Here is a 12313-nt window from a genome sequence, read left to right as displayed (position 1 = left end):
AAAAATATATCTATAAATGAAATAATTTTTTATATTTAAAGTAATCAGCATCTTTATTTGTTATAACATATACAAACCCACGGACTCAGTATCTTTCAACCGGAATACAAAATACAAATATATATTTATAAATATGCTGAATACTAAATATATGCTGAAGACAATGAAAGATGGAAAACTACACAATTAAATCACAGACTAAATTATTATATACATTAATTATATTACAAAACTACAAAACATTATGACAATGTATGGATACATTCTAATGCTGTACATTTCAAAGGGTGAATTACAATGATTATATTGTACAAAAATAGCATTGCGAACAATGAGTTCAGGTGATAAACATTATATAATCTTTTAGTGATATATACAAAATCCACTCCTGAACACAGGTATCGGGCGTGTCTCTATATACAGGTTCATTGTATCGTCCTATTGTAATATACACTATAAACGCCTGAACACAGGTATCGGGTGTGTCTCTATATACATGTTTATTCTACTATTGTCCCACTGTAATATACACTATCAACTCCTGAACACAGGTATCGGGCGTGTCTCTATATACAGGTTTATTGTATCGTCCCATTGTAATGTACACTATCAACCCCTGAACACAGGTATCGGGCGTGTCTGTATATACAGGTTTACTATGTAGTCCCATTGTGTCATTGATCTCAGTCTGCTACGTAATGTTTTATGATAAACAAATTTAGAATATTATTTTGATATTTCTTTTAACATTATATCTTAAATGGATTTTTTGAAGTCTAAGTGAAAGCTCTGAAACCTGATGAGAATGTAATTTCTTCTCAGACAAAAAGTTGAACTGACGTTCAAAGTACGAGCACATTTCAGTTTGCTGATTTTCTCGTGCCTTTTCTAATACAGTCTTACCTCTGTTGTTTTTCAAATCTAACATGAACTGTTCTCTCTCTTTCTCATTCATGCCCTTCAGAGTAAGAGTTGCTACTGATTTGAAACACTCTATCTGACCTGATTGTGCAATATAGTGGAGACAATGATTACCACCTACACTTCGTTGGGATAACAGCGATGGAAATGCACTGACTAAGTACTGACACATCTCTGGTTTTCCGTTCACACCAGCTTTGTGAAGAACTGTTTTGCGGTTCCTGTTTGTCAAAATTTCAAGAGAGGAAATAACTTTTGATTTGGTTTTATCCCCAAGTATTAATATGACGACTATTTTAAAACAGTCTACACGACCTGATTTAGCCGCCAAATGGAGACAGTGACTACCATATCGATTTATCTTCCCTAATAAAGACCAGTATTCATCAGTAAAGTACAAACACATCTCCGTATGTCCTTTTACACAAGCGTGATGTAAACAAGTTTGACCGTAGTCATCTGTCAAAGTTTCAATGAACTGCTCAGCTTCATACTTTGTCTTTCCCGGATGTACTAATGGGATTACTGACTTAAAACAGTCTACATCCCCGGATACTGCTATTAAATGTAGACAATGACTACCCAAAGGACCTCTTTGGTGTAATGTTGATGGGTATTCATTTATCAGGTATAGACACATAGCTGCAAGGGGGATTTAATTGTGCTGTTAAATGGCGACAGTGGTTCCCATACCGGTCGGTTTGCAACATTAATTTAGGATATTGTTTGATCAAGTACGAACACATTTCTGTTTGTCCATCCCTACATGCATGATGTAAAACGGTTTCTTTGTCTGTGTTGGTAAGTTTTTCCATGAATAGCTCACATTCCGTTTTTGTTTTATCTTTCAGAACTGTGGGGGCTATTGTTTTAAAACATTCTACATTGCCGGACACAGCAATGTAATGGAGGCTGTGATCACCACTTTCGTTTGTTTGGGAAAATAGTTTAGGATATTCTCTGATCAAGTACAAACACATTTCAGTTTTTCCGGTGAAAGCGGCGTGATGCAAAAGTGTTTTCAATTTCGTTTTTACCGTAAGTGTCTCCATGAACTGTTTCATATCGGTTTTTGATTTACCTTTTAGAACTATTCCTGCTATTGCTTTAAAACATTCTACTTTACCGTAATGTGCAATCATATGGAGACAATGATGACCTTTATTGTCTTTTTGATTTAACAGTTGAGGATATTCTCTGATCAGATACAGACACAAATCTGTCTTGCTATCTAAACAGGCAAAATGTAACACTGTTCCTCCAGTCTTGGTTTGTAGATTTTTCATGAAATTCTTTTTTTCTGGTTTAGATTTGCCTTCTAGAACTAATGAAGCTATTGATTTAAAGATTTCCGAATTGCCATAATGGGCAATGCAATGGAGACAGTGAAGACCGTGATGGTCCTTTTTAGACATCAATGCAGGATATTCTCTAATAAGGTACAAACACATATCCAACTGTCCTGAATGACACGCAAGATGTAAAACAGTTTTACCTGCTTTGTTTACTAATGATGTTATGTACTGTTCACGCTCATTTTCCTCCAGAACTAAGGCAACTGCTGATTTAAAACATTCTATATTCCCACTTGATGCTATCATATGGAGGCAATGGTGACCTCTATCATTACTTAGCAAAAGTAATGACGGACACGTTGAAGATAGTTTTACACATAGCTCTTCATTTACATAATGGCACGCCCAGTGTAAAATAGTGCTACCATCTTCATCTATCAGCGATTCAATCATGTCGTCATGACAAATACGTTTTACAACGCCTTCAATGTCTTTTTCTGTAAGGTGGCCCTCTTTACAATATAATGACATAAGCGATAGACCATGATATCCTGATTCATCTTTTTGTGTTAACAGACTGGGATGTTCCATCAGGAGATACATTATCATATTTCTGTTAAATGATCTAAATGCACCGTGTAAAATGGTAGAACCGTTTCCATCTATTAGTGATTTTAAAGACAACTGCTTGTCCCCATCACTCTGACAATCCCGGGTGACCAAGTTGACTACTACCTTAAAGCATTCTATGGATCCACTTTCTACGATTATGTGTAGCAAATGTTTGTCTAGTAGGGGGATCTTACGTGCTAGCAAGAATGGAAATAACTCTAAAAGATATGCGCATATCCTATATCGATCATAAAGACATGTCAAAATTAAAATATGATACTTTTCGACGTCAGTAAGTCGATGTATTGATGCAGCTAGCATCTTCATTAGCTTGACCTCCCCACCAAGTGCAGCAGAACATAACATCAGGCTGAATGTTTAGTGTAAGAAGATGTGTCGCGCATCCAACGCTTCCTTCTGATAATGCTACATCAAATGCTTCTTTCGTATGCTTGGATATATCTTCTATCTTTAACTGTTCAAGTATTTGGCACAGAAGAGAAAATGAATTCATTTTCGCGGCATATACCAGAAAAGAACTAGGGATATCTTTTGAAATAGAAAAAACAGGAATAAAATTGAAATTATTTCGGCCCGAAGGTAAGACCAACGGCACGTTTGTTTCCAATCTAATAAAGTATTCTTCTGGGGAATATTTGTTTGATTTGAACCAACCAAAAAATCCGGTGAGAAATTCTTCATCGTTCCATGGTGACATTGAGGCTACCGCTATGTAACTTGAGTGTTGTTTTGTTTCCAGTTCTCGCAAAATACGTTGGTAAGCGATTTCATATACACTTTCATCTATCACTACCTTACACAAAGTACTTTTACTTTGATGTGTTGCTAGGTAATGCAAACAACTGCTTGGGCAGTTCGTTAGGAACCCCGTTGGTGTCGCTTTCCCATAGAGAATAGCGACGGTGTCTCGTATTGAGTCATGGAAGAACTTAAAGATACCTTTCGCTTTATGTACAAATGAATCAAGTAAGGCATGAAGGCCTTTCTGCAGTTGCAATACATGTGAATCAGTATCATTGCATGAATCAGGAAAAACGTGAGCAGAGATTCTGAATACACGTTCTATCCCTTCTTTGTCAAACTGTTCATTTTCAAAATCCAGCCTTTCGGTTGAGACAGGTTATGTCGATAACAGAAGATACAACAGCGCTGTTTGTTTCGCTCTGTTAAACTTCTCCCTGATTACCATCCTAAGGCTTTGTAATGGTCTACTGAAATACGTTACTCTTTCTGAATGCATCTCCGGAATTATCTTGAAGATACGGCAACATTCAGGAAATCCGATCGGTGGTGAAACGTCTATGATCTGTTTGATCTCACTTTCTGTGAATGGTTCAAAATTATTTATTTTTGATGTATATACACCGAGCAAAGCTGCCCTCTCTTCCTTTAAAATGTAATCAGAAGAGCTGAGATCAATGACATTTTCCTCATCAAACAGTGACAGACACCCAAACTTAGATTTGTATTCCTGATATATGTCATTTCTTACTGTGATAACCAAGTAGTTTGCGGATTCCTTTCCGTGTACGATTGGTTTGATCATCTCAGCATGCTGTTGCCACCATGCCAAATTTTGTGTATCATCAGAACTATAACCTAACACATCATCCAACAAAATGGCGAGATTTGAATTTGCTGAAATGACCTTATCCCAGCTCTGAAGGTTTGGAAGGCGGAGAGGCTTCTTGCCATTAAACATGTGGTTTTCCGTGGAAAGTTGAAGCCAGTCTAATAATTCAACGGCTAAGCGGGTCTTACCTGCACCAGAGTCTCCCCTTATAACCACAAACCGTTTCTCTTTGATTTTATCTTTAGCAACTGCAAATGCCTTCGTCGTTACAAACTGAGATGAACTTCGTTCTTCCCGAATCCAGTTCTCCGTCTGACCTGAAATGTAATGATAATATCAGTTTAATCTGCTTAAGCATAATTGTTTTGCTATCCTTTTCTTATCACATCGTCGGTATAGTGAAAATAAAATTAATGTTTTATGCGTTAGAAATAACCATTTACGGTGATTTTTCCGTGACATTTCTTTGTCAATCGAAGTCTAACGAATTGATATAGATAATTTGCATTTGATCAAATCGGTAAGGAATTGTATACAGATTGAAAAAGGAAATATTAAAACATGATTTTGTGAACAAAATTTTGTCCATTAGAAAATGATAATTCATTTGTCAGAAAGAAGTAAGATGACAGAATACCATCTCCAAAATGCAGTGGCATTAGCTTCCACTTCTACATGTTTTAGCGTTTAAAACTACACCGCGATCCAAGACTTTAAACTTCAGCCTTGTTTTCTGATAGATTACTGTAGTCTGTGCTTCTCTATTATCAAAGTTGGAATTAAAGGTTGGATGACATTGTTGGCATTCCGATGGTTATCCCCAATAAGTTTTAGTGTTGTTTGTAAATACCTGACGTTAGGTGGTAATGATATAACATGACATCAAGATCAGGCCAGTGATAACTGACATCAATCCTTTACCTCTAATGAAGCGTTCATGCAGAATATGTTAAATTCAAATAAATTATTGTTTCATTAAATGTACAACGGTTCGACACAGATACATTTTTCACGTCACTGATAAAAGAAGTGTACGTAGATACTTTTTATAGAAGTACATAATTTTGTTAATGTAATCAGCATTTCACATCTAATATCATAGAGTATATTATTTACAGATAATGAAGGCCTACAAAAACATGGTCACTCGGGTTCTCAAATAACTCAATATGAAATGTTCATTTCATAACTATTCGCGGGTTTGTATGTTTCCTATGATAACTGTAGTACTTTCGTTTTTTTTGGAATCCTATCTGTTGACAATCAATGTATATGCATTATGCCATGCAAGTAAACCACAGCTTCAGAGAGAAAACCGTTCCCTTATTTGACATTTCACAAGTAGGTGGGGCTTCAAGGACACCGGCTTGTTGTACACGTGTGTCCGACAGTGTACATGGGGTTCCACACGTACAGGGAATTCGAACTTGCAGTTTTTGATTTAATTACGATATCCGTGTGATTGAATGCAAAATATAACGACTGTGTTGTACCGATGGTTGATTAGTTACTAGGAATCTTCTTTCATATTAGAAACAAGTTTCAACAAGATGAGTACAACCTCGCTTCGACTTGAATAATTCGAATACGCATGCGTGACAATTTCTTCGTAAACATACGGATAATTGCCAAGTTCGTATGGATGTGATCATCAATTGTAATTACATAGATATGCATAGCAGCCATGGCCGCGAGGTAAACCGCAACTTAAACGACGACGCTGATGCTGATAAAGATCGTAGAATTAGTTGCAACAGTACTAGTATTAACGTTTATCCTAATAATGGCGGTACACAAACACTTCGGGGTGACGAACTTTTGTCGTCCACAGATAGGGTGCGACGGCAGTAAGACAAAAAAAACACAAAAATGAAAGTGTTTGTCACATATCACGTATTGTTAAGATCAAAGAACATTAACCTACGCTGTATTCTCTCCGTCAAAAAGCAGTGTTTTAGAACTCTAAAATGATCAATACCTAGGCTCTTTTACATTTAACATTTTTTCTTTGAAAATGAGTTAATTAAGAAAATATATACCTTATTTTATTCTTAAATATATCATCAACATATCAAATCAACAAAACTTCAAACTTTTGTTTAACAACAAATATTACATAGATAGACATTAACGTTGATACGTACCGATTATGTTTCGTTGTTCAGTCAGATCGGCATTTTCATTTTCTGTAATGTAAATGATAAGACTTCTAAAAGACATACCTGTGTATATGTTTGATAGTAGCCGGATAATATTGTTGCAAGGATATGATTTGTATTAGAGTGTCAAACAGCAATGTGTGTCAAATAATGTCGTATTTGCAACACATTGTAAGGAATGAAGAACCTGAAAACTTTAGATAAGTAGAATAAAAACAAATAGCGGATATTAGCAATTCATTCAAATTCTGTTTTATATATTGTTTTTAATTTAGAAGATATCATATAATGTCAATGTGACAATTATGTTTAATAAAAATTTGAAATTAAGTTGAACATTTCACTTACTCTTGACTGATGACATTGACATTTCCTCTGGTTGTTTCATGATCTCCTTTTGTCTTGTCGATATACCACACAAATCCTTCATCGTTTCTTCATGGTCTAAATTCTTTCCTTGGTCGCATGCATATGTAGATTTGTTAATACGATTTAGACCTTAAATGAAAGGTTTCATTAAATATGTTTATGGCAATGAATTCGCGAAAGGAAAAAAAATTAACAGAAAGAAAATCTAAAATTTTAACTAACAATGTTTTGTAGCACATATAACACACATGATAAAACATACCAGTACCAATCAACAAATGTATATTTCAAATAATACATTAGAACAACATTACGTTACAAAAACTACAATACATAAAGAGAATAGACTAGTGCTCATCTACAACGTAAAATGCAGAAAGGGAACGGAATAGCATTATTCTACAAAGTAACACATAATGAAGTCTGTGTACCTGGTATATATTCTATGATTTTCTACAGAAAGTATGTATATATATATTAAACAAAGTATGGGTCAGAAGATAAAATTGACGGTAATAATCCGGGTAACACTGGATCCTTGCAAACGTTTGTATGCAGGAGACGAATTACTTAAATGTTAATATGGGACAAGCAAGCTATATATGTTTTATGTAATATATATACTTTATATAATATGCAGTATGGACATGAACAATTCCGAGGCAATCCGCCCCTTAATCAAGACACAGAGAATACAAACACAATCACATAATATATAAACAGTACTAGAAAATACAATAAGATACAGTAAGACTAGTATTTTTGCTATTGTTGAAATAATACCCATGAACCCTTCGACTGACGTGGGCCGAAGGTGGTGGCTAGCGTCAGCTTCTATAATGGAACGCTTTGTGACCAACGGCCAAGACATTTGAAAATAGCGTGCAAATGCCTTAGTGCTAATGGAAGTGTCGTCTAAGGGGCGGATTGCCTCAGAATTTGACATTTTCGATATCCACACTGTTAGAATTACTTCTTTGCCCCATATTTTATATAGTATATATATTATATAACAAACGGAAATTTATTCATATCATCGGAGGTGATTCTTAGTTATTTTTCTTATGGTAGTTCGTTCAAATTAGTTAAAAAGATATTAAAAAAATATAATGAATATTAACTTACCTTTTTTCTTTTGTCTGAACTTTTGAACACGTTTGATTTGTCTTTTTTTAGAGGAACCAACTTCCTGCCTGCTTCAATTCAGATCCCTCATGTCGAACTGCTTCAATTATTTCTTGTTTTGCGACGCCTATAGCCTGCGCTGCTTCAGAACCATCTTTATCTGGAATAATATTTGATTTAATTACTTAATTTTTCAAAGAAACAGTTCATTTTGATCAGAAAACAGTCAGTAATGAGTCGTTATCATAAAGTCTTTTGATTTCAATTACATTTTACTAAAACTTTACTCTTGAATACAATATGTAGATAACGCGCAATTTGGAGAACATTAATACATTTACACTGAAACGGCGCCCATAACATATAGAACCAACATCCAACACGACAGGAAGAAAGGACAGATTTACACATATATACAAAATCATTCCTCGCACAACATGTACTGTTATCGCTGTGTCATCTACATCTAGAATAAACCGATTCTTTCAGTCGACACCGATGTCATCTTTCTCTTCTTAAATGCGGACGAAACCCAACATATTCGAAATGCTCGTTTAATTCTTATTCACGAAGTAAACATTTGATGATCGACTAAATGTTCTTTTAATACATTCTATGCATGAGACCCCGTACGCACTATGAATTACATCATGTTGGAAAATGTTTCTGATGAAAAGACTGGGCGCACTATGTGTAAATGTTTTCCAATAAGTCAATTTAACTATTTACATTGAAATTAATATCGGTACCATTTAAAGGGCGACTTTTTTTACAACCGACATCTGACTACAATCATAGATACAAGTCTTGGTGAAAATTAAAGACGAAAAACCACCATCGCCATGCAGCCTCTTTTGGGCATCTGCAACCACAACAAGGTAAGCAAGATGCTTGGTATATGATTCCGACACACCCCTATGACGGATTATTACTATCAATTGGGGTTACTGAAAATGCCCCCATGTGACACTTTTGGGGCCGCGAAACACCCACAACCCACCGCACCCCTAAACAAGGTGTTTTTTGGGAGATTATTATTAAAGCTGAAAATCCACTATTTAGCCCCGTCCACAAGAACCCTGCGCGATAAGTAATTTGCCATGTATAGATGATGATCTCAATCCCCCTTCTTTTTCTATCACAGATCAGTAGTATATTGATGTTTTGTTTGATAGACAGCCTCACGGTACCAACGTTTATCCTTTGATTCTTTGTAGCAGAAAATTACTGTAGTCCTTTCCACATCATAGTGTACTATGGAGTGCAAAGGTGAAGATAAGATAATCTTAAAAAATCATTTAACTAGAATTAATGTATTTTCCCCTCAAATGTTTTCTTTTATCATAACGTTTACATGAATGCAATACTAGTGATATGTTACATTTAAACATCAAATGAGGTCTAAACGCAAACGCTTGTCTATAGCGGAAGTTAATAAAAGTCTAAATAAATCTGGTGACGGTTACTCACTGATATTGTATACGACTTTTGGATTTTCGCCAATCAGATTTGGACCTTCGCCTTTTGTAGTTGTGCGGATATTCGACTGATTCTGTACCTGGATGACTTCATTGTGAGTCCGTTCTACAGCTCCTGGATAAAACAAATATGATTACAATATACTCAACGTCGTAATGATTAACTTAAATTAAGGTTTCCTAAGAAAAGGCATCCTTTTGTAAATTACTTTGATCGTACCATAAATATGTATATTTGAGTATATTGGTTAAGAAATGTCTGTTATGTGTTACAGAAATCACCACAGAACATCTACACCATTCCTGTCATCATCTGTTTCAATCTGTTTAGATATCTCAGCTTGTATTGTATTGTACCTTTCAAACACGTGTACGACCCGGGAGAATTCTTACCGATTGCTGAAACACGTGTGAATCATAATGTTATTCAACTTCTAAAACATTTCTAAACTAGGTAAAGTCCTACGACCCTCTAATTATGAAACACGTGCACATTTTTGGTGAATTATTAGTTTCCTCAACTACTGAAACACGTGTACAGTTTAGGAGAGTGTTTACCTTCTCCGCAGTCTAAAACTGCCACAGCGTCTGACATCTTTCTCTCTGGAGTCGGTTCAGATGTTGCTATGGTATCTGGGTCTGGTTCATCTCTACGTGAACCAGTATCGTGCTCAGATGTTGCTATGGTATCTGGAGTTAGTTCATCTCTACACAAGCCAGTATCGTTATCAGGCGTTGCTATGATATCTGGAGATGGTTCATCTTTATATCAATAATTGGTCGTTATCATAAAGTCTTTTGATTTCAATTACATTTTACTAAAACTTTACTTTTGAATACAATATGTAGATAACGCGCAATTTGGAGAACATTAATACATTTACACTGAAAAGGCCCACATAACATATAGAACCAACATACAACACAACAGGAAGAAATGACAGATTTACACATATGTACAAAATCAATCAAAGCACAACATGTACGGTTATCGCTGAATAAACCGATTATTTCAGTCGACAGCGATGTCATCTTTCTCTTCTTAAATGCGGACGAAACCCCCACATATTCGAAATGCTCGTTTAATTCATATTCACAAAGTAAACATTTGATGATCGACTTAATTTTCTTTTATTACATTCTATGCATGAGACCTCGTAATAACTATGAATCACATCATGTTGGAAAATGTTTCTGTGTGAAAAGACTGGGCGCACTATGTGTAAATGTTTTCCAATAAGTCAATTTAACTATTTACATTGAAATTACTGTCGGTACCATTTAAAGGGCGACTTTTTTTTACCACCGACATCTAACTACAATCATAGATACAAGTATTGGTGAAAATTAGAGACGGAAAATCACCATCGACATGCAGCCTATTATGGCATCTGCAACCACAGAAAGGTATGCAGGATGATTGGTATATGATTCCGACACACCCCTATGACGGGTTATTACTATAAATTGGGGTTACTGAAAATGCCCCCATGTGACTCTTTTGGGGCCGCGAAACACCCACAACCCACCGCACCCCTAAACAAGGTGGTTTTTGGGAGATTATTATTAAAGCTGAAAATCCACTCTTTAGCCCCGTCCGCAAGAACCCTGCGCGATAAGTAATTTGTCATATATAGATGATCTCAATCTCCCTCCTTTTTCTATCACAGATCAGTAGTATATTGATGTTTTATTTGATGGACAGCCTCACGGTACCAACGTTTATCCTTTGATTCTTTGTAGCAGAAAAATTACTGTTGTCCTTACCACATCATAGTGTACTATGGAGCGAAAGGTGAAGATTAGATCATCTTAAAAAACAATTTAACTAGAATTAATGTATTTTCCCCTCAAATGTTTTCTTTTATCATAACGTTTACATGAATGCAATACTAGAGATATTTTCATTTTAACATGAAATGAGGTCTAATCGCAAACGCTTGTCTATAGCCGAAATGAAAAATACCTAAATACATCTCTAAAATATATAATTAAATCTGGTGACGGTTACTTACTGATATTGTATACGACTTTTGGATTTTTGCCAATCAGGTTTGGACCGTCGCCTTTTGTAGTTGTACGGATATTCGACTGATTCTGTACCTGAATGACTTCATTGTGAGTCCGTTCTACAGCTCCTGGATAAAACAAATATGATTACAATGTACTCAACGTCATAATGATTAACTTAAATTAATGGTCTCTAAGTTAGAAAAGGCATATTTTTGTAAATTACTTTGATCGTAGCATAAATATGTATATTTGAGTATATTCTCAGAAATAATCAAACGAAATTCCTCAAAAATACAATTAATGATTATTTGTGGTAGTCAAGCTGCTTCCTCATGATGGTATCATAGTAATTCGTTGACTTCAGGATTCAGCTATTCCATAAACATCACCAGTTTGATAACCACCTTCTATTTGCTGTGATATTTTTTCAACTATACTCTCCTCAGCCTCCGCTATTGCCTTCTTCAACTGAGATTCGCTTTGATGCACTACTTCACGCATCTCTCGATTTAAGTCTTCAATAGCCTCGGAGCAATTTTCAGCTGAAATCAGGTGTGCTGTTGTTTGAATGAGTTCAATATATATACCAATCCAAATCTCATATAATAAAACTATATGATACAGAGAAAACCAATAAATATGAATTTAGAAGACCGAAGAATACACATATGCTTTTATATTTCTTCACATAACCTATCAATTTGTTGCTTTCACTGATGCAGGCTAGTCAAGTTTCGAATTGTAGGG

At 35.4% G+C, this 12313-nt stretch overlaps 2 protein-coding genes across 3 annotated transcripts; both read right to left on the bottom strand.

The window, feature by feature from the left end:
• Positions 1 to 261: 261 nt before the first annotated feature.
• Positions 262 to 7068, bottom strand: LOC117321144 (serine/threonine-protein phosphatase 6 regulatory ankyrin repeat subunit C-like). 2 transcript variants are annotated; one of them, XM_033875611.1, is made up of 3 exons: positions 6930 to 7068; positions 6567 to 6608; positions 262 to 4739 (listed from the first exon to the last, which is right to left on the bottom strand). In XM_033875611.1, the coding sequence occupies exon 3, from the start codon at positions 3192 to 3194 to the stop codon at positions 1539 to 1541; it is 1656 nt and encodes a 551-aa protein (XP_033731502.1). In that variant the 5' UTR covers positions 3195 to 4739; positions 6567 to 6608; positions 6930 to 7068; the 3' UTR covers positions 262 to 1538. Both variants share the same exon structure in this region, with proteins under 2 accessions (XP_033731502.1, XP_033731504.1).
• A 1016-nt stretch (positions 7069 to 8084) lies between these two features.
• On the bottom strand, positions 8085 to 12067 carry LOC117321145. The gene is made up of 5 exons (XM_033875614.1): positions 12004 to 12067; positions 11569 to 11691; positions 10112 to 10300; positions 9546 to 9668; positions 8085 to 8235 (listed from the first exon to the last, which is right to left on the bottom strand). Exons 1-5 carry the CDS (start codon positions 12065 to 12067, stop codon positions 8123 to 8125), a joined length of 612 nt encoding a protein of 203 aa, XP_033731505.1. The 3' UTR covers positions 8085 to 8122.
• Positions 12068 to 12313: the final 246 nt, after the last annotated feature.

The sequence above is a fragment of the Pecten maximus genome, unplaced genomic scaffold (genome assembly GCF_902652985.1).
Source record: "Pecten maximus unplaced genomic scaffold, xPecMax1.1, whole genome shotgun sequence".
NCBI classification, from domain to species: Eukaryota; Metazoa; Mollusca; class Bivalvia; order Pectinida; family Pectinidae; genus Pecten; species Pecten maximus.
This window is presented reverse-complemented; position numbering and strand designations above follow the sequence as displayed.